Source organism: Ascaphus truei, chromosome 21, assembly GCF_040206685.1.
Source record: "Ascaphus truei isolate aAscTru1 chromosome 21, aAscTru1.hap1, whole genome shotgun sequence".
NCBI classification, from domain to species: domain Eukaryota; kingdom Metazoa; phylum Chordata; class Amphibia; order Anura; family Ascaphidae; genus Ascaphus; species Ascaphus truei.
In genome coordinates this window covers 24,757,291-24,780,568 of record NC_134503.1, presented here as the reverse complement: position 1 = coordinate 24,780,568, position 23,278 = coordinate 24,757,291, and the positions used below count along the sequence as shown (strand labels likewise).

The following is a 23,278-nucleotide window of genomic DNA, read 5'->3' as shown; positions in this document are numbered from 1 at the left end:
AACTTCCAATCTGAGAAGTTGATAGAGTAAAGGATAGCTAGGACAGCTTTCACCTGATTCTTATATCCTCCTATGTCCCAAATTGCAGCATACAAATTGTGGATGTTTGTACTTCTTACTCAAATGGAACTCCGAGGCTTGTGCACAGCTTGGGAGAGGTAGGAAGCCAACGAGGGTAGCAGGCAGTCTCTATCCTGCTCGCGATCGCTCACACGAGTTGCTGATTCCTGATTGGTCACTCCAACTACGGTGGTCTGCAAGGCTTAGTCCAACGCGTTTCGCTATGGTGCTTCGTCAGGGATTTTGGCTCGCTTGGTTCTGAATGGCTTTAAGTAGGCTCCAAATGAAGGGGATTGGATAACTTAAAATCATTCAAATGATTTAAAAAAACGGCGGCGATTTGCATTAGCAGATTTGATTATTCACACTGTAATTTACATTAATAGGACAAATACAAACAAATAATTCGGTCCATAAACCAATGTGAGTAAAGTGCAGATAATAATCTGACCATATATAAAGTCCAATCTTGTAAACCTGTAGTCCTTCAGACGTATCTCACAGGTGACATCACCATATGTAAAAGAGAGAAAGACAAACCCGCTTCCAGCGTCTTCCAGCGCCTCCTTACCTTTGCTCCATGCCGCCCAGGCTCCCTGGCGGCGTACATCGCGCCTTGCGGCCTCCTCCACGGCTGCTCCCACACTTCCGGGTCGCGCGCAGGCTTCAATTTACTGGCGCCGGGCACCTGACTCTGCTGACACGGCGCGCACATCACGCGCTTCCCTGCCCCTGCCCCGTCAGGTCTGCCCCCCAGGCCCTTCTCTCCTATCAGGCTCTTCCCCAGGCCGCTCCTCCGCTCCTCCCCTTGCTGTGACAGGCCCCAGCTACCCAGGCACCTTTCCCCTATCAGGTCCTCCCTCGGGCCACTCCTCCGTTCCTCTCCTTCCTCTGATAGGTCACAACCCCCTATTTAGTCTCCCCTCACCATTTCCTCTTTGCTCTGCATAGCTTCTGTACCTTGGTGCTGTCTGCTGTTGCCTGGCCCCTTTTGTCTTTCAGTCACTGTTCCTGTCCTTGGATATTCTGCTGACCTCCCTGGATATTGACCTTTGGCTTTGGACTTCGTTTATGCTGCTCTCTGGTATCCTTGGAATTGGTGTTGGACTCTCTACCTTGCAGACTTCTATATCCCTTGGACACGCCTTACGGACAATCTACTTCGCTGCTCTCTCCACTCCACGACCCAGACTTACGGACACTCTACTACGCTGCTCTCTCCATTCCACGACCATTGGCTTACGGACTTTACCTTCCACCGCTGGAGTTGGCAAGTACGGTACTCTTACTATTGTTGTTACCCGGACCATCGACGCTACTTCCACACTCCGGCCGTGCCCCCGTTTACTGTTAAGTGTGTGGTATTATCCCTTTCCACCTCAGTCCCGGGGTCTCGTCTGGCTTGTGGGCAGGCCGAGCGTTACATTATGCAGAGCCAAACAGACCCAGACCCCCCTGAGGTGGAAGATACCCTAACCACTATCTCCAAACACTTTACGTTGGACAACCAGGTTACTGCCCTTAACCAACAGGTTGCTACCCTAACCTCTCAGATTCCCCAGCTTAATGTCTCCAGTTCCGTTATCCCTCCCACTGTCTCCCGTGAAGGAACGGGTTCTACAGAGTCGCGTATCCATACAGTACGCCCAATAAATATGCCGGGTACCCGTTTGGATGCCGTGGGTTTTTAAATCAGTGCGAGATTCAATTCGAACTGTCTCCCTCTCGCTTCCCCACGGATCGTACCAAGGTAGCTTATGTTTTTTCCCTTCTTACCGGGGACACCCTGGCCTGGGCTTCACCAATCTGGGAGCTGAAGCCAGAACTCACCTACAACTTCCCTAACTTTAAAAGAGAATTCCATTTAGTCTTTGTCACCCCGGGACGTAGTGATATGGCTGCTTCCTCCTTGTTCCACATTACGCAGGGTCGGAGATCAGTGGCACGTTTGCTCTGGAATTCCGGACTATCGCAGCTGAGACTGATTGGAACGATGGGGCACTCTCTGCGGCGTTCTGGCAGGGACTTTCGGAATCCTTAAAGGACGAGCTGGCGGCTCGTGAAAGGCCATCCTCACTGGAGGCCCTAATCGCTTTGTGCATCAGAGTGGATCAAAGACTTCTGGAGAGGCGGGCTGAACGTCAACGTCCTCGTACTTCTGTTTCTATATCTTCTAATTCCAGGTCTCCTGCTCCTGTCCTACCAGCACTGGAAGCTCCGGAACTCATGCAACTGGGCAGTCATCAACTTCCTTCCTTGGAGAGACTACGTCGGAGAAACGAAGGCCTGTGCTTCTATTGTGGATCTTCTGGGCGCATCCTGCCGCGTTTTCCCTTGAGGCCGGGAAACGCCAGCGCCCAGTGAGGTACGAGGGAATCTCACTGGGTACCATCTCTTCTCTTCCCTCTTCCACACAGTGCCTTCCCAAACGCATCTTACTGCCTGTTCTCCTCAAGTATGCCAGCACCCAAACTCCCGCTCTGGCCTTCCTCGACTCGATTTCATAAATCAGGCTTTTGCTATCCAGCACGATATTCCACTCCGGGAGAAGGCCTTTCAAGTCGGATTGGAGGCTATCGATGGACGACCCCTGCAGCCAGCTTTTATTTCCTTGGAGACACTTCCTATTGAACTTTCTATGAAGGATGGACATTTTGAACTCATTTCTTTTGATGTCATCCATTCCCCTTCGGTTCAAATCATCCTGGGTTTACCATGGCTGCAACTACACAATCCCATCATTGATTGGACTGCCGAGTTTCCCATTCAATGGAGATCCTCCCAGGTGGAATCCTCTTCTCCGCCTGCTGCAGTACTGGCCGTTTTGGAGACCCGTCCCCCGCAAGACGCCACCCTACCAGACGTCTATTCGGAGTTCCTGGATGTCTTCAGTAAGGCCAAATGCGAAGAGCTTCCTCCTCATCGCCCTTTCGACTGCCCGATTGACTTAATTCCGGGTGCTCCTTTTCCTAAAGCCAGGTCATATCCATTGTCCCTGCCTGAGACGGAGGCCATGTCCGAGTATATCACAGAAAACCTTCAAAAAGGCTTCACCCGGAAATCCACCTCTCCCGCCGGAGCAGGATTCTTTTTTGTAAAAAAGAAAGATGGGACGCTTCACCCATGCATCGATTTCTGTGGCCTAAACAAGATTTGTAAAACATACTGGACACCTAACAAGCTCCTATTAAACCCCCAAACATTTACCATCAAAAATCGCTACCCTTTGCCTCTTATCCCAGAGCTCTTCGATAGGCTACAAGGTGCGACGATTTTCTCTAAACTTGATCTACGGGGGGCTTATAACCTGATTCGCATCCGCAGTGGAGACGAGTGGAATACCGCGTTTAACACACGCAGCGGTCACTATGTGTACCTGGTGATGCCGTTTGGGTTGTGCAATGCCCCTGCAGTCTTCCAAGACTTTATGAACAAGGTTTTTCGTGATCTATTGAATTCTTTTGTAATTATCTACTTGGATGATATCCTTATTTTTTCCAAAACCCTCGAGGAACACATTCTCCATACCAAGATGGTGCTCTCTCGTCTACAGGCCAAAAGCTCTACGCCAAGATGGAGAAGTGTGTCTTCCACCAATCCTCAACTACCTTCCTGGGATACATCGTCTCGGATCAAGGGTTCACTATGGATCCGGAGAAGCTCAATTCTGTACTCGAATGGCCACAACCTAACTCTTTAAAGGCGATTCAGCGTTTCCTCGGTTTCGCAAATTATTGTAGGATATTTATTGCTGGGTTTTCTACCTTGGTAGCACCCATTACGGCCCTTACCAAAAAAGAGGCCAATCCTTCCTCTTGGCCATTGGAGGCCAGCCGGGCCTTTGACTCTCTTTTAAAGGCCTTTGTCTCAGCCCTCATTCTGCGACATCCCGTCCCCACCCTCCCCTTTACATTGGAAGTTGACGCCTCCGACGTGGGAGCCGGTGCAGTTCTCTCGCAAAGAATCACCCCCAAAGATAAACTACACCCCTGTGGGTTTTTTTCTAAAAAAAATTCTTCAGCAGAAAGAAATTACGACGTGGGGAATAGGGAGTTGTTGGCCATCAAAATGGCATTACAAGAATAGAGACATCTTCTGGAGGGTACCAAGGAACCCATTCTGATCATGACAGACCACAAAAATCTTTCTTACATTGAAGGTGCTCGCCGTCTTGGGCCTCGTCAAGCTCGTTGGGCGTTGTTCTTCTCAAGGTTCAACTTTACCATCTCGTATATTCCTGGGACAAAGAATATCAAAGCAGATGCGTTGTCCCGTCAGTTTATCACTGAGGAGAAGTCACAGGAGGTTCCGGAAAGTATTCTGTCCCCCCAATTGTTTATCTCTGCCACCTCTTTTGACATACTGGATAAGATTTTGGAGTCTCAAGCACAGGTCCCCGAAGGGCTAGAAGTACCTGATGGTCCTCTTTACGCAGCTCCACGTTTTCATCCCAAGATTCTTGAATGGGGTCACTCCTCCAGATCTGCCGGCCATCCCGGGTTTAAGAGGACTTCGGATCTGATTCGGCGAACTTTCTGGTGGCCCAATATGATAAAGGACATTAGAGCTTTCACCTCCTCTTGCCCAGTCTGCGCACAAAATAAATCTGTCCATCAAAAGCCTTCTGGTCTTCTACAACCACTCCCGGTCCCAGACCGTCCTTGGAGTCACATTGCCATGGACTTCATCGTGGATCTTCCCCCGTCTAATGGTATGACTACTATTCTTGTAATTGTTGACAGATTCTCCAAGCAAGCTCATTTTGTTCCCCTCATGGGTCTACCCAATTCCAGTACTTTGGCGGATATCTTTGTAAAGGAGATTTTCCGTATTCATGGCGTCCCGTGGTCCATTGTCCCTCATGCGTCCCGTGGTCCATTGTCTCGGATCGGGGTACTCAATTTGTTTCTAAATTCATGTGTGCATTTTCCCAGAAGTTGGGCATTACCCTTCTGTTTTCCTCAGGCTACCAACCCCAAACGAATGGGCAAACTGAACGCATGAACCAGTCCCTTGAACAGTATTTGCGTTGTTTTTCTTCCGATTCTCAGGATAATTGGGCTGAGTTGCTTCCTTGGGCAGAATTTGCGATTAACTCTCTAAAAAACGAGTCCACTCAAGAATCACCGTTTTTTGTAAACGACGGATTTCATCCTACCCGTCTTCCCATGCATTCTCCTAGGTCCGGAGTTCCTGCAGCTGATGATAGGGTATCCACCCTACAGGGGTCATGGAGGAAGATTCAAACAGTTTTACAAGAATCTGCGTTAAGACAGAAGAGACAAGCAGATAGGCTTCGTCGGGAGGCCCATAAGTTCGTACCTGGAGATAAGGTCTGGCTTTCTTCTAAAAATATCAAACTGAAGGCCCCAACCCCTAAATTGTCTCCCAGGTTCCTGGGTCCTTTCTCTATTCTGAGACAAATTAATCCTGTGGCCTATCAGCTTCGCCTGCCTCCCTCTATGAAAATTTCACCCGTGTTCCATGTCTCACTGTTGAAACCGTTTATCCAAGGCAAACAATTCGCTCATCCTTCTCTTCGGCCTCCTCCCCCCATTGTACCAGGACAACAGGAGTTCGAGATCCAGTCCATCATTGACTCTCGCATCTCCAGGGGCAAGCCCCAATTTTTGGATCACTGGAAGGGATACGGACCTCAGGACCGTTCTTGGGTCTCGCATACGGATCTTCACGCTCCATCTCTACTCAAACGATTCCACCAAAAATTTCCCCTCAGCCCTTGGATGGTTCGTCCGGAGTCCGACCCTCGAGGGGGGGTACTGTAAGGATCCGTGCTGCGGGTATACCCGCTTCCAGCGCCTCCTTACCTTTGCTCCATGCCGCCCAGGCTCCCCGGCGGCGTACCTCGCTCCTTGCGGCCTCCTCCACGGCTGCTCCCACACTTCCGGGTCGCGCGCGAACCACTACGGGCGCGCGCGAACCCAGGCTTCAATTTACTGGTGCCGGGCACCTGACTCCGCCTCCGCTGATGCGGCGCGCACATCACGCGCTTCCCTGCCCCGCCAGGTCCGCCCCCCAGGCCCTTCTCTCCTATCAGGTTCTTCCCCAGGCCGCTCCTCCGCTCCTCCCCTTGCTGTGACAGGCCCCAGCTACCCAGGCACCTTTCCCCTATCAGGTCCACCCTCGGGCCGCTCCTCCGTCCCTCCCCTTGCTCCGATAGGAGAGAAGTGTTTGGGAGGCTGGGGCCTATCGGAGCAAGGGGAGGGACGGAGGAGTGGCCCGAGGGAAGGCCTGATAGGAGAGAAGTGTTTGGGAGGCTGGGGCCTATCAGGTCCTCCCTCGGGCCACTCCTCCATTCCTCTCCTTCCTCTGATAGGTCCCAACCCCCTATTTAGTCTCCCCTCACCATTTCCTCTTTGCTCTGCATAGCTTCTGTACCTTGGTGCTGTCTGCTGTTGCCTGGCCCCTTTTGTCTTTCAGTCCCTGTTCCTGTCCTTGGATATTCTGCTGACCTCCCTGGATATTGACCTTTGGCTTTGGACTTCGTTTATGCTGCTCTCTGGTACCCTTGGAATTGGTGTTGGACTCTCTACCTTGCAGATTTCTATATCCCTTGGACACGGCTTACGGACACTCTACTACGCTGCTCTCTCCATTCCACGACCATTGGCTTACGGACTTTACCTTCCACCGCTGGAGTTGGCAAGTACGGTACTCTTACTATTGTTGTTACCCGGACCATCTACGCTACTTCCACACTCCGGCCGTGCCCCCGTTTACTGTTAGGTGTGTGGTATTATCCCTTTCCACCTCAGTCCCCGGGTCTCGTTTGGCCTGTGGGCAGGCCGAGCCTTACACAATCACAGCGTATACCAGATAAACTGTTGATGAGACAAACACACATAAAACACTTGACAAACTTAAACAAACAATGACAACACTTATGACAATACCAAATAACACCTTATGAACTGGACATGACTCATTTAATTAAATACATAAAATATAAGCATGCACAATAAAATATAGCATATGCAGGGAGTATAGACTGATAGATTCTGCTCTGGTGGGGGAAAAATTGAAAACCTACTTACAAAAAGCAGGCATAAATCAGTCGTAGTAATGAATATCTCTCTTCAGGCAGGCAAAACGCAGGAACGGGCTATAGGAACTACCTTCCCCAGATGAAACTGCCAACGCTAGTCCCACTCTTCAAGTGCCACCTCCGTAGTATATGGCGCTCCGGAACACAATACACACCGTCTCTGCTACACAAGTCCCGACACCGGCTACATGTGTAACGTGGGTTGCGCGCGCAAACGCGGAAGTGTCTCTTCCCTCAGCGTTTCCTATCACAGCTCACAGCAGATTTGTTACAGATTCGTCAAACTCCCAAGACCACCCTACGCGTTTCGTGATTAACTCCCTTCTCCCCATGATATGAATATAAAATTTCATTACAAAACACATTTAATATTATACATTCATTATAAATATATGAGAACAAATATAAAATATAAAATCAATATCATAAATTGTGCAAATTATGGTGGAATGTTCCAAAATGTATGATCCCAGCACGCTCAAATCCCAACACCCACCACATCATACAGGCATACCCCGCATTAACGTACGCAATGGGTCCAGAGCATGTATGTAAAGCGAAAATGTACTTAAAGTGAAGCACTACCTTTTTCCCACTTATCGATGCTTCGGTACAGGAAGGGAGCCGGTGTTGCTGTTCTGGGCGTGCTGACAGGCGCATGCGCGAGCTGCCGTTTGCCTATTGGGCGAGGGGAATCAGCGTGTCACTACTACTGTGGTCTGTGAGTGTACGGACACAGGGGTATGGTGCTATTGAAAATATGTCCTTACTCGCGAGTGTCCTTAAAGTGAGTGTCCTTAAACCGGGGTATGACCGGGGTATGTGTATATATATATATATATATATGTGTGTGTGTGTGTGCGTGTCAAAAGGAGTGCTACTGAGCGTGGCAAATGTATACAACAAAAGACAGGGGAGCCCAATGCTACATGCAATTGACAAAACATATACTGTATGGTAATAAGTATAAAGTTAAATTCTTCAATACTAATATTTTATTGGTTATTTAGTTAAACCCTTTGGCCAAACCGTCATAACCCTGCATACCACGCCAAGGTATGACCAAATTTGCAGGTCCTAACACTACTCTGTGAACCTACACGGAACTATGGCACAGCCAATACAAAGTGAACGTGCCACACATACACACACTATGTATAAATAGAAAGCTATACAGTCATAAAGGAGTCTACTGTACTTATTTTTGTAGACAAACGGTCATGTAGGCCCAAAACAGCGTCAATTTTTATTTATGAGCTGGTGAGTATCGTGGACTTCTTGAATATATATATATATATATATATATATATATATATATATATATATATATATATATACACACAGTATATATGTGGCTGTAAAGCATGGGGATACTCCTGAGTGCGAGCTGACTGTGGTATCTCCAGAGGAACGCTGTAACCTGTGGGAAGCCTTTAATTGACACCTGGAAGCAGGTGATTAATACTTGGGGACCCGGCTATTGAAAAGGATCTTCATACAGGTAAAACACATTATTGTGACCCTCAAGTGTCTTTCTGAGATCAACTGTGGATCAGCTGTGGGCAGAGCCACGACTGCGTCCTGCAACCTCTGAGACAGCTCTCAATCCAATGTCTGGAAAAGGCTGATTAAATACCTAGATGTCCGCCATATTGGAAAAGATCCCAATACAGGTCCAGTGCCACATTGTGACCGTGAGTAAATTGGCTTAACACACTTTACAACACGCATGCGCGAGGAGATTGTGTGGATGGAGTTATACCTTGGATCCACCTCTTTATGTCTGGACTAAGATCACTTTACCACTGTGACTTTATTGCCTGGACTTGTGCTACTTCATACTCTTATCCAGTATATTAAATGCTAATGTCACATAGGCATTAGCCTAATAAATATTGTTCTGCGAACCATTGGACACATATATACACATATATACACATACGGTTTTGCTGCTTAAAGTTTAAACATGCATTCTGAGATTTCAAAGGAGAGATAAAAAAACAAATAAGGGGATTGAAAATGTCAGCTTGCCTGTGTTGTGGGGTTTTCTGGGGTACGCTTTGAGCACACACTGAGCCAGTATTTGGGATTTTAATTCTTTCTACAACTGCTGTACTTTTGCTGGATGTAGAAATTATAATATCGGCCCCACCTTGTAATTGTTATACAGAGGGCTGCTTCTTCTGGGGGTATTTACAAGAACTCAGAGTCCCAGCAAAAGAGACCCACAAAATACTCCATCTAGTAATTGAACAAATATTTAAGATGGAGCTGGAATACTAACAGAGGGAAGGTCCTTTCTGTCCCGTTTCTTGGGGGGGGGAGGGGGGGAAACCTTTCCCTGCATTATGGGCCTTGGGTACCGCTCAAATACAACGTATTGCAGTGTCTCTGGCATTTAAGGGGTTAAGAACAGCCAGATGCACTAGGTCAGCCTGTTCCCTTTTCATGTCATGGAGAGACCAGGTTGTCATGGTAAAGACACCTCCACCCACCCAACCAACCCAATCTCTGAGGAATAACCGAGCCAAGGTCATTGGAAAAAATACGGAGCCACTTTCTCTGGGTAAATACATTGATTGGCATAAGAAACAGAAAGAACAAATTGTATATATATATATATATATATATAAAATGGAGGATGATGAAGGCATGGTCCTTCCTCTGCCCCAACCTACACTGAATCGAAGTTTCCCATGCTAAACATATGCTTGTTTACAAGTAGTGCTATTGCATAAGAAGCATTACGACTCCGTAAAACACCTAAGGCCTTGGACATGGTAAAAAATGCTGCGCTGAGCCAGCACCCTTACCTCCTGCATCTGGTGTGTGTGTGTGGCTTTAGCAGGCGCGTGCGGAGGCGTGGTGAATTGCAGCCGACAGATTCATTTAAGTTTTCGCGCTTACAGGAGCGGAGGGCCGGTCACGTGACCGCAAACAGCCAATGGGTGCGAGGGACTAGCCCCGCCTCCCGCCACGCCTCCCAAGTGCGCTCGCTGCCTTGCCTGACAGGACGCAAAAATGCTCCTGCTTGAGCAGGCGGGGCTGAGCACGAGCGCTGAGAAGCGCGGCTGGTATTACCATGTCCGCGGCCGTACATTCCATTCACTTGAATGAGCTGGATGTTGCCTTATGAAATAGCACCATTGAGTAATTATGGGTCATTATTTTTTACAGTCAATAGCCAAGTGACATAACTATATCCCAAATTCAAAAGCAAGCCCCCCGGATCGAATAGGCGTTACCGCAGGCTGGAGAATGGGCAGTTTGGATGGGCTTGCGTGGTTCTTATCAGCTGAAACAATCCACGCTGATTTCATATTCTATGTGAATGGGACCTAAAAGACCAACCCATTCTCATGTACTCCGGCACGTTCCTTCTGTCCTCCAGGGATTGTGGATTGTACTGTGTTTTGAGCACTGTGGAGTATCCTCATTTGCGTCCTTTTGTTTTAGTGTTTGGCCCTTTCCGCTGCCTTGACACCGCGCATTGTACACATCATGTTCTGCTTGTTTCGATTTGCTATCCTCGTGCGTGCTGTGTGTTCTACTCACTTCACATGAAGACTGCTCAGTACATTCATTACACAGCACGTCTGTGCCAACACAAATATGATAACGGTTTCTTTCTATTGCTGCCTTCTACTTAACATGGACATTTCTTGTTTAGGCAAAAGTGGGGAAAGGTTTATCCACACTCTTAAAGTTACTATGGCGCATTGTAGATTGATAGTGAGTATATCTGAAGTGGGTTGCCAATACTCATGGTCAGCAACATGGGATCATGAGCAATGCCCAAACTGCCCGTTGGTTAAATAAGACACATTATATTGTAGGTTCTGTGCTTAGGGTTACAAGGTGCCCTTCTGCTTGGCCAAACATTCATAATTACGCGTACATTATACAAACCCTGTACAATATACAGGGGAAGAGGGCACATGACATAAAAGTATAGGGAGAAGGAAATACTCACCCAAACCACCTGATGGAGGAAGTCTAAAGTCAGAAGAAATAAGCACGTGACGTACAAATCACAAAAAGTGTGTTTGGTTAGAAGCGGAATATTCTGCGGTGTACTTGTGAGGTCTATATTCAGTCTTGTAGTGGGTTGGATTTTATTTTTTAGCATGGAAGGCATGTACATGCCCAGCTGAGCAATACCAAGAATGCCGAGCTGGGCGGTACCCAGCATGCCGAGCTGGGCGGTACCCAGCATGCCGTGATGGAAAAATAACAAAGAGATGTTAAGAGGCAGGTCTTTCTGGCAGAAAGAGTTAACATATGCTGGTTGGAGGAGGTCACAATGCACAACATAAAGGACCCAGGAAGAGTGGGTAGGAGTGACCGACACGCAGGTGGAGCTAGGTCCAGAGTAGCAGAGAAAAGCGGCAATTCCTATTATTTATTTTTTTACTTTTTCCTAATGCGCTACTCACCAAGTATCTCAGTACTAGCGCGCGTGTAGGAACTTAGGGAGGACACCCATCCCAGACCTACAGCCGGGACCCACCGAAAAAAAAACATATAGGGGGGTTCTCTTATATTTAATGATAATGTTGCTCAAGCCTGTAGAAAGTTGTTATTCATGGTCTGCGTATTTACTTGCAGAGGAGAAGTTCCTGGAAAACCACAACCTAGCAAAGAGCGCCCAAGAGAAGGTCAACTCGGCCCTCCTAGAATACACCATGTGCCACTACCCTCACTGCACAGACAAGTTCCGTCTGCTCCTGCTGAGGTTAGCAGAGATCCGGTCCATCAGCATGCAAGCCGAGGAGTACCTCTACCACAAGCACCTTAGCGGGGAGGTTCCGTGTAACAACTTGCTCATTGAGATGCTGCACGCCAAGCGGGCTTAAAGGGACATCGCGAAGAAGTGACTCTGTATCGTTAGCCTTCGAGAGATTGCTCACCTTCGGGAAGCCAAATGGAGACTTTGCAAAGAGCAAGATGGTTTTTACTAATGCTGCCTGTCCAGAAAAAAAATACGTTTTCTCTGTGATGTATTTAACCTATAGTATTGGAAAGTTTCAGATTTATTTTAATATAACGGTGGCTCTTTAATGAGTGTTATTATATATGTAATGGCCTTTTAATATGCCTACCATTTTTTGCTCTCGTTTTGGTCCATGACAATCATGCTTCTTAAAATGTATGGGGGTAACAACCTACATGGGATAAAGGGGGATGTGGGAGACGGTTAGGGAACACATTTATTATTTAAAGCAGCAGTCTATCTATACTAATCTTGTTTTCATCTTTTCCACACCACTGGTTAGAACCAAAGTGACTTCACGTTTACACAGTGATGAATAAATAATAGTAACGCGGAGTTGCTATGGTGCATCTTCCTGTGCTCAGGGCCGCCATCTTGGATTTGTGCTGCATCAGCACAGCAGCTCTGCTTTATGGCAATGTGTGACTCCCAGGTACGGTGCGGTCCCATTTACTAATGTACAGATGTAACTTGTTTCTCTGGTGCGTCCTTGAAGGATTCGCTGTGGTATTCTGCACCCGCACTGACATTGAACCCTGTGGAAACGTTGTGTTATATGGAGAAACATGCTACATCTGTATATTGGAATTGCTGTAAAGTGAAAGCCCTCAGCCACGTAACATCATTTATACCATTTGTTTTTCTTCACAGTTGTGTTTAGTTCACCGAGGAAAGGAGGCTGCTCTTACCAAATGTAGTCCTGGCAAAACATGAAAGGATCATTGTTTACCTAACACGGCACCACTGGTGCTGTAAAGCAGAATGCTGTGAATAGCAGGAAAAAAATGTGATTATGCATCTCAGGGCCTAGTTTATAATGATGCTTTTAGAACTGGGGTCTTCGTTTCAAAAACAAAAATGGGATAACATTTGTTTAACTCAACAAGGGCTACAAATTGGCAGCTTTGCCAGGACGGCTAACATAGGTGTAAGACTGCCGCGTGTGCATGTTCCGTTTGCACTGGCGATGTAAAAAAAAACAACCCAGAGAGCATGTATTTATGAAGTGTTTTGTTTTTCCTGTTAAAGCAGCAGCGCAAAATGTATCATTTAGAAGAAGAACTTTTATCCAACACACCCAGCACGGAGACCGCATACTCATTTACCGAGGCCACCTCCTGGCCTTCAGAAGCGGTTCTGTTGTCCTCCCGCTGGAACTGGAACTGCACTTGGGACATGACCCATGCTTTGTGATTTCTTTCAGTGGAACAACGTGAAGGGGTTTAAGTAGATGTTGTGGAACATGCATCTCTCAGGAACGCACCGGCCTCTTCTTGTGCTGTAAACATGAGGACGGATCTTGTAAGCTCATGAACATCACTGATAACCTCTAACGTTGTTCCAATGAAAAGTATCTTAACGGGCAAAGATCAGGTCCAACACTGTCTGTTAGAATTACGCATTAGCAGATATTTTAGATCAAGGCTCTGAGGTCCAGTTTCTTCTTTGCAACTGACTCATCAAACTAGACGCAATGTTCCTATAGCAAGCAGGTGGTCCTTCTGAAGCCCAACGCCCCACGATTGATATATCCACCAAAATACACAATGTATATGCCAAGTACGTTCACCTGGGTTTGCAAATTCGGTAGTTATTCCTGATAATTGATGAGACTCGGGGCACCAAAGGATATTTGTAATCCCTGCAGAAGATTCATTTTATTAACTGTTTCTTGAAGTCAATCTCCAGTCTACATTCAGCTCCAATAGGGATGCAGAAGTCTTGTAGAACCGGACACGGTTAATCTGTCCTCCATCCAGCGTCTATATTACTCTTAGGCCCTACAAATCCCTGATGGGATGTGCATATTACTGCACATGTTGGTAAGAGACCGTGGGCATTATTCAATAAACTGTATTCGTACCGATTTAGGGAAGTGTCCCACTCTTATTGACTTCAAATGGAGTTTCTCTGCAATTGTGCCCCGATTGGCACTATCGCAGTTTAATAAATAACCCTCCATTCATTTTAGTTGTATAATGCTGTACATAGATGTTCCGGCACAACACACTTCTGCCCTGAAACACTGGCACTACTTTTCTGATGCCCAGGAAGATAAAATGACTTGTCCAGTGGGACAATGAGCTGATACTGTGGATTTTGACTAAAGGGGGTTATTCTATTTGGCTGAAAATCCCGACTTGCCACTTACATTACCCCTTAAATATCTGCCCCATCAAATGTATCGCAGCCTGTAGAAATAGCAGACACCAGATCTTGGAGATCATGTAAAACAAGAGAATCAGGTCGATTGCCACAGCACTCACACATCTATAAGAGCCACCAAGAGCAAGTGAATGCGTATTAGTCCAGGAATGTACATATGGGACCAGCCAACAGATCCGTACTGGTAATACCCGGGAGTGTCATGTTCCGCTCGGAGAAGTTTGTGAGTTTGGAGGAAATCAGTCTTACATTTGGAAGTGGGATCAATGACACATGACAATCATTCGTTATCCTTTAAAACTGTGTGTCAAACTCCGGTCCTTTAAACGTGCCAATATAGAGCCCATTAAGGGATCTTACCACCCACATACTTATCTCTGTGGGGTACATGTAACTGGATTAAGAATGCTGCTGGAATTTGGGCAGAACGTTCATGTATTAAACCATTGGCCAAAGTTCTGTGACAGGAGGTATGTCTGGCACGATGTGGTTTCACAATGAAGTGAATGATCAAGAAGATAAAAGAACACAAAGTGAAGAGGGGTATTTTGGGGTCACTCTGTCACCAGTTCCCCTGCAGCGGTGCCTCCAACGTGGTGTAAGCACTTCCTGCAGCAAAAGATTGAAGGTGCAGTTCCACTTACTTAGTCCAAGTTTTCTCTTTCTTTGTATTCTACTAAAATACAGGTGTAAAAAAGAAAGCTTACATTGGGGACTTAAAGTGGCCTCAATTTAGATTTTTTTTTTAAATCGGTGGCCGTTGCTTTTTTTAATTGGTGGCCCTTGCTTGAGAGGTTTGAGGCCTAAGCTACTCACAAACAAAAATCTGTGTTTTTGGGATATTTGTCACTGTGCTAAACATTGATTACAACCAATATGTGTCCGGAAGTGGAACTGCCCCATTAAGTGAGTGCTGTTTCTTGAAGTGGTTGGGGTGTTGGGAGGAGGGGGGGGGGGTGAGTATTATATACTGGTGTATAATGGTTAACTGGTCATCCCACACCATGCCAGCGACATGTCTTTGGTGGTGTTCATGCTTCTATCCTTTCTCAGTGTGTAAAGAGGTCTTGTGTGTGTTGTGGAAGTGTTGCGTTTCTCACCTCATGCCTTTGCTGCCAGGGGGCCCTGCAATGCGCTGGCAGTGAAGCGGTTAAAACAGGGATGGCCAACTCTAGTCCTCAAGGGCCACCAACATGCCAGGTATTGGGGATATCCCTGCTTCAGCACAGGGGGCTCAGTGGTTGACTGGCCAACTCCAGTCCTCAAGGGCCACCAACAGGCCAGATACTGGGGATATTCCTGCTTCAGCACAGGTGGCTCAGTCAATGACTTAACCACTAATTGAGCCACCTGTGCTGAAGCAGGGATATCCCTAAAACTTGACATGTTGGTGGTCCTTGAGGACTGGAGTTGGCCAGTCAACGACTGAGCCACTGATTGAGCCACCTGTGCTGAAGCAGGGATATCCTTACAACCTTACCTGTTGGTGGCCCTTGAGGACTAGAGTTGCCCCCCCCCCCTCCCTGGGTTAAAACCACCCTGCTTCCTTTTGCGATGTCTTTTTAACCCTTTGCCGAGCTCCTCTGTCTCCGAGCCCTCTGCCAGTTAGCGCAGAGACATTTCCGCTTCCGTTAAAGCGTGATGGCGGGCGCGTCTTAACGAGGCGGAACGTTCGAGACGTTCAAATGCTTTTATTCACCTTGACAATAAAGTTCAACAAAAACTCCAAACAAGCAAAGTGTGGTTTGATTTATTTCTCCCCACAGAAACAAACAAGTCATCTAAGACAGCGACTGGAAAAATATCCACATAATACCATCAATTCTTATTAGCGGAATACCATAGTCAATATAGCCGGTAAAATACAAGCAGGTAAGTACCATTGTCCATTTAATAAACCGAAATGGCCTTTTCCCCTACTTAGACCTCAAAAACTTTTCCCCCCCATAGATCATAGGATTTTCCTGTGCCTTGAGTGCTTTCTATGATTAAGAGGTCACCATTCATGACCTAAATGAGCAAGACAGCAGGAGAAATGTTCTTTACATGGAAGAACAGCGACGAAAAGTCACATTTTACCATTTTAAAGATGCAATCCAAGCAGCGCTTAAGATATATATTTTTTATGTTAATATGTGCAGCCTTTGATTACCTTTGTTGAAAACTAATTACGCAAGCTGCTGATCAATTCGCTATGCCGTGATCGATCAGCAAAATCCTGTTTCTCAGGGTTCACTAAATGGCCGCCTTTCAGTTTCAATCAATCCTTCAGTCAGTGTAACTCAGCAGCTACAATGTATTCTTATATTACTAACATTATCTATTGTTACAGTTTGCAGCTCAAACTGCTGGGAACATTGGCAACAAATGATCACAAACAGGAAAGGGTTGCGAAGATCTGCTGGGGAGGTGGGTAAAGGCTGACATAGAAATCAAAGGATGCTCAGTATAGTAAAACTCATTAAAAATGGCATGGAGTTGAATAATATTTTTTTTAATGCAGTAGTTATTATGTAATACTACAGAACAGATGTATACATTTTTTAGGTCATTGCTTGGATTGCTTCTTCAAAGCCTCAATCTGCACTGATCATTGTAACTTGTTACATCATCTGTAGTTACAATTCCGGGGACCCAAATATTAGGATTCAAATCTACGGGGTAAGAATATTTTTCTGTGAGAAACAATATGGTTTTAGTGTAGCTATTAAAATGTCGCAACGTCATCTCCCAGTGACAGAAGCATTATAGTGGGTGACCCAATGGCCATCTCCCAGTGATGGAAGCATTATAGTGGGTGAACCCAATGGTCATTTCCCAGTGACAGAAGCATTATAGTGGGTGAACCCAATGGTCATCTCCCAGTGACGGAAGCATTACACAGGGTGACCGAATGGTCATCTCCCAGTGACGGAAGCATTATACTGGGTTACCCATGGTCATCTCCCAGTGACGGCCATTGAGTTCACCCCATATAATGCTTCTGTCACTGGGAGATGGCCATTGGTTCACCCCTTATAATGCTTCTGTCACTGGGAGATGGCCATTGGTTCACCCCGTATAATGCTTCCATCTCCCAGTGACGGAAGCATTACACAGGGTGACCCAATGCCCATCCCCAGTGACAGAAGCATTACACAGGGTGACCCAATGCCCATCCCCAGTGACAGAAGCATTACACAGGGTGACCCAATGCCCATCCCCAGTGACAGAAGCGTTATACTGGGTGACCCAATGGCCATCTCCCAGTGACAGAAGCATTACACAGGGTGACCCAATAGCCATCTCCAAGTGACAGAAGCATTACACAGGGTGACCCAATAGCCATCTCCAAGTGACGGGAGCATTATACAGGGTGACCCAATGCCCATCCCCAGTGACAGAAGCGTTATACTGGGTGACCCAATGGCCATCTCCCAGTGACAGAAGCATTACACAGGGTGACCCAATAGCCATCTCCAAGTGACAGAAGCATTACACAGGGTGACCCAATAGCCATCTCCAAGTGACAGAAGCATTATACAGGGTGACCCAATGGCCATCTCCCAGTGACAGAAGCATTACACAGGGTGACCCAATGGCCATCCCCAGTGACAGAAGCATTATACAGGGTGACCCAATGGCCATCTCCCAGTGACAGAAGCATTACACAGGGTGACCCAATAGCCATCTCCAAGTGACAGAAGCATTATACAGGGTGACCCAATGGCCATCTCCTAGTGACAGAAGCATTACACAGGGTGACCCAATAGCCATCTCCAAGTGACAGAAGCATTACACAGGGTGACCCAATGGCCATCTCCAAGTGACGGAAGCATTACACAGGGTGACCCAATGGCCATCCCCAGTGACAGAAGCATTATACAGGGTGACCTAATGGCCATCTCCCAGTGACGGAAGCATTACACAGGGTGACCCAATGGCCATCTCCAAGTGACGGAAGCATTACACAGGGTGACCCAATGGCCATCTCCCAGTGACAGAAGCATTATACTGGGTGACCCAATGGCCATCTCCAAGTGACGAAGCATTATACTGGGTGACCCAATGGCCATCTCCAAGTGACAGAAGCATTATACAGGGTGACCCAATGGCCATCTCCAAGTGACAGAAGCATTATACAGGGTGACCCAATGGCCATCTCCAAGTGACGGAAGCATTATACTGGGTGACCCAATGGCCATCTCCAAGTGACGAAGCATTACACAGGGTGACCCAATGGCCATCTCCCAGTGACAGAAGCATTATACTGGGTGACCCAATGGCCATCTCCAAGTGACGAAGCATTATACTGGGTGACCCAATGGCCATCTCCAAGTGACAGAAGCATTATACAGGGTGACCCAATGGCCATCTCCAAGTGACAGAAGCATTATACAGGGTGACCCAATGGCCATCTCCAAGTGACGGAAGCATTATACTGGGTGACCCAATGGCCATCTCCAAGTGACGAAGCATTATACTGGGTGACCCAATGGCCATCTCCAAGTGACAGAAGCATTATACAGGGTGACCCAATGGCCATCTCCAAGTGACAGAAGCATTATACAGGGTGACCCAGTGGCCATCTCCCAGTGACGGAAGCATTATACTGGGTGACCCAATGGCCATCTCCAAGTGACGGGAGCATTATACTGGGTGACCCAATGGCCGTCTCCAAGTGACAGAAGCATTATACAGGGTGACCCAATGGCCATCTCCCAGTGACGGAAGCATTATACTGGGTGACCCAATGGCCATCTCCCAGTGACAGAAGCATTATACAGGGTGACCCAATGGCCATCTCCCAGTGACGGAAGCATTATACTGGGTGATCCAATGGCCATCTCCAAGTGACGGAAGCATTACACAGGGTGACCCAATGGCCATCTCCCAGTGACAGAAGCATTACACAGGGTGACCCAATAGCCATCGCCAAGTGACAGAAGCATTACACAGGGTGACCCAATGGCCATCTCCAAGTGACGGAAGCATTACACAGGGTGACCCAATGGCCATCCCCAGTGACAGAAGCATTATACTGGGTGACCCAATGGCCATCTCCAAGTGACAGAAGCATTATACTGGGTGACCCAATGGCCATCTCCAAGTGACGGAAGCATTATACCGGGTGACCCAATGGCCATCTCCAAGTGACAGAAGCATTATACAGGGTGACCCAATGGCCATCTCCAAGTGACAGAAGCATTATACAGGGTGACCCAATGGCAATCTCCCAGTGACGGAAGCATTATACTGGGTGACCCAATGGCCATCTCCAAGTGACAGAAGCATTATACAGGGTGACCCAATGGCCATCTCCCAGTGACGGAAGCATTATACTGGGTGACCCAATGGCCATCTCCCAGTGACGGAAGCATTATACTGGGTGACCCAATGGCCATCTCCAAGTGATGGAAGCATTATACTGGGTGACCCAATGGCCATCTCCCAGTGACGGAAGCATTATACTGGGTGACCCAATGGCCATCCCCAGTGACGGAAGCATTATACTGGGTGACCCAATGGCTATCCCCAGTGACAGAAGCGTTATACTGGGTGACCCAATGGCCATCTCCAAGTGACGGAAGCATTATACTGGGTGACCCAATGGCCATCCCCAGTGACGGAAGCATTATACTGGGTGACCCAATGGCCATCCCCAGTGACGGAAGCATTACACAGGGTGACCCAATTACTATCTGTTTTTTTATTAAATTCACCAACACAAACTTGCATCTTAATTTCTGGAACCCTCATAATTTATACAATGGTGAAAACAAATTTGCATATTAATTTTGGGGAGGATGATTGCTTTATTACGATTCATTTGGACACATCTCTGTAGTTTATGTTCTGTGTCTGTGATCACTAGAATTAGGCACCACTCCATAAAAAAGACATTATGGAACTAGAAAAAGTGCAGAGAAGAGCCATGAAATTAATAAAGGGGATGGATAATTTTACTAATGAAGAGAGGCTAGCCAAATTAGATTTGTTCACATAAGAAAAGAAGCGTCTAAGAGGGGATATGATAACTATACACAAATATTTGAGGACAATAGACGGAACTTTTAAAAGAACTATTCATCCCAAGGACAGTACAAAAGACTCGGGCCATCCCTTAAGGTTGGATGAAAGGAGATTTCACCAGCAACAAAGGAAAGGGTTCTTTACAGTAAGGGCAGTTGCACTGTGGCATTCATTACCCATGGAGACTGTGATGGCAGATACAATAGATTTGTTAAAAAAAAGTTGGACATCTTTTTAGAAAGGAAACGTATACAGGGATATACCAAATAAGTAAACATGGGAAGGACGTTGATCCAGGGAGTAATCCGATTGCCAATTCTTGGAGTCAGTAAGGCAACCTCCGTGTAATAGGACAATTCAAAAACCCACCAGAGAAATGTTAGCAAAAACCCAAAGAATACCGGAGTATTATTTACATGGAAGAATTCTCTCTGCGCAGGAATAAATATTCACAGCACCGGAGGAAGAGGAGGCATGGAAAGAGTTAGTCAAATTGGTGGTAAGTGTGACGCAGTGAAAGGCACCGTTGTGAAGCGGTTTTGACGATCTGCATCGGGCATTGTTCCCCATTCATGACAGTAATAAACCCAGCTGAATCTCTTACTCCGTGTACAATGAATCCTCAAAGAAATGTATTTTCTGTAAAGGTCTTAATCAGCCTCCCCTGTGGCAGACAGTGCGGCGAAAAATACAAAAAGAGTATTTATAGGCATATTACTACAAAATGAACACGCTCCTGCAATACTCCTGTTAGGGAATCCTGCCTAAGACAGGGGTGGCCAATTCCAGTTGTCAAGGGCCATCAACAGGTCAGGTTTTTAGGATATCCCTGCTTCAGCACAGGTGGCTCAAGCAGTCCATGCTTCAGCACAGGTGGCTCAATCAGTGGCTCAGCCACGCGATCTGTGCTGAAGCAGGGATATCCTGAAAACCTGACCTGTTGGTGGCCCTTGAGGACTGCAGTTGGCCACGTCTGCACTAAGATAACCAACATTGCTCTATATTTGGGGGGTACGATACCCCCGCTCCGGCCCTTACCAAATCTCCCCCTATATCCCTGAAAGGGATGGTGTAAGTGTAAACGCTTTTTGACCTCGAGGAATTCCATTTGCACCTTGGACCCTAAAAATTAGAATGTAAGCTCTTTGTGACGGTGACATTCAATGCTGTTCCTCCTAACATTGGATGGGGGAATTATTGAAAATCTAAATAATAGCAAAAAACCACCTAAAATCCCTATAATTCCTCCTACTTGCAGCCGGTATTACAGTGCCTGGCACAGATCTCTGTGGGCTTGATTCGATATGCCACGGAGCTGGAGAGGTGGCGTGTAACGTGGAGGATGAGCGCTTACTCCCATTATAACGTGTGCCCTTGGAGTATATACTCCTGTTGCTCCACCCAGACTCACCTTATCTCACAAGACGGGGGAAATACTCCGGTGTAATGGCAGGTACCTCTTTAGTGCTGGAATTATAAAACCTGCTATTACTGTATCAATGTATCCATAGTACCTTTATCAATATATATACATATCCCTCTATATAAATAATGCCGGTGTTAACGTGCGGATTCGGACATGTGGTTGTGACTGCCAGCGATCAGCTGCAGACGGACACTTTGCCGGAGCCGATTCGCCGCCTGACCCCTGCAGCTTCCAAGGTAAGTTATACTGGTTAGGGTAGGGGTTTAGTTTAAGGAGTTTCTGCGGTCAGGGTAGGGGGTTTTAGGATAAGGGCTTAGGGTAGTGGGTTCATTTAATGCATTTTAGGGTAAGGGCTAAGGGTAGGGGGTTAATTTAATGGGTTTTAGGGTAAGGCACCTTAGCGGTGAAGCGGGCGGTGGCGAGAGGTCCTGGCGTCGGGGCGAGTCACGGTGATGCGCCGGCGGTCATTTGGTCACGGCAAAATGTCCACGACCAAATGTGCTAAACCGTTTTCATGTTGTGTAACGTGTTCTTGTTGTGTAACGTGTTCATGTTGTGCAACGTGCTCTTGTTGTGTAACGTGTTCATGTTGTGTAATGTGCGCATGTTGTGTAACGTGTTCATGTTGTGCAACGTGCTCTTGTTGTGTAACGTGTTCATGTTGTGTAATGTGCGCATGTTGTGTAACGTGTTCTTGTTGTGTAACGTGTTCTTGTTGTGTAACGTGTTCATGTTGTGTAACATGCTCATGTTGGGTAACGTGTTCATGTTGTGTAACGTGTTCATGTTGTGTAACGTGTTCATGTTGTGTAACGTGTTGATGTTGGGTAACGTGCTCTTGTTGTGTAACGTGTTCATGTTGTGTAATGTGTTCATGTTGGGTAACGTGTTCATGTTGGGTAACGTGCTCTTGTTGTGTAACATGTTCATGTTGTGTAACGTGTTCATGTTGGGTAACGTGCTCTTGTTGTGTAACATGTTCATGTTGTGTAACGTGTTCATGTTGGGTAATGTGCTCTTGTTGTGTAACATGTTCATGTTGTGTAACATGTTCATGTTGTGTAACGTGCTCTTGTTGGGTAACGTGCTCTTGTTGGGTAACGTGTTCATGTTGGATACTCCCCATGTTACTGTCGTTCTCTGCCAGTCCGTGGGTCAGAATCCAGGAGAGAGCAAGAAGGAAAATGGTGTATCTCGCGGGACAAGGAATTGGGAGTAAAACCCCAACGGCAGCGCCCCGAGGACACCGCACAAACCTGGCACCCTATTGTTATACTGATACATACAACAAGATGGCGTTCTTTCCTTGGGATCTCTCATTAGACACAATGTTATCAAAGCGCGGTCCACTGTATCAGGCTCGAAGTGCCGATATCTGCCATTAAATTTAAGGCGCGATACAACACATTTATTGACTCCGGGGCAATGTTTAATCCTCCTGGTGGCGAAAGTAAATAATATTTTTTCCATGTAGTTAAAATCCTCCACCCACAGTCCCAGGCTGCAATTCTGCGTCCTCGCAGGGCATAGAACATATTAGGTTTACTTCTATGGA

The 23,278-nt window shown here is 46.8% G+C and overlaps 1 protein-coding gene across 3 annotated transcripts in view; it reads left to right on the top strand.

Annotated features, from left to right (window-relative positions):
• Positions 1-15,559, top strand: part of NR5A1 (nuclear receptor subfamily 5 group A member 1) — a 148,368-nt gene extending 132,809 nt beyond the window's left edge. For all 3 annotated transcript variants that reach the window (XM_075579381.1, XM_075579380.1, XM_075579379.1), the window contains one exon: positions 11,735-15,559. In XM_075579381.1, coding sequence (XP_075435496.1) covers positions 11,735-11,982 — 248 coding nt within the window. In that variant the 3' untranslated portion in view covers positions 11,983-15,559. The remainder of the gene's footprint in view (positions 1-11,734) is intronic.
• The last annotated feature ends 7,719 nt before the right edge of the window (positions 15,560-23,278 follow it).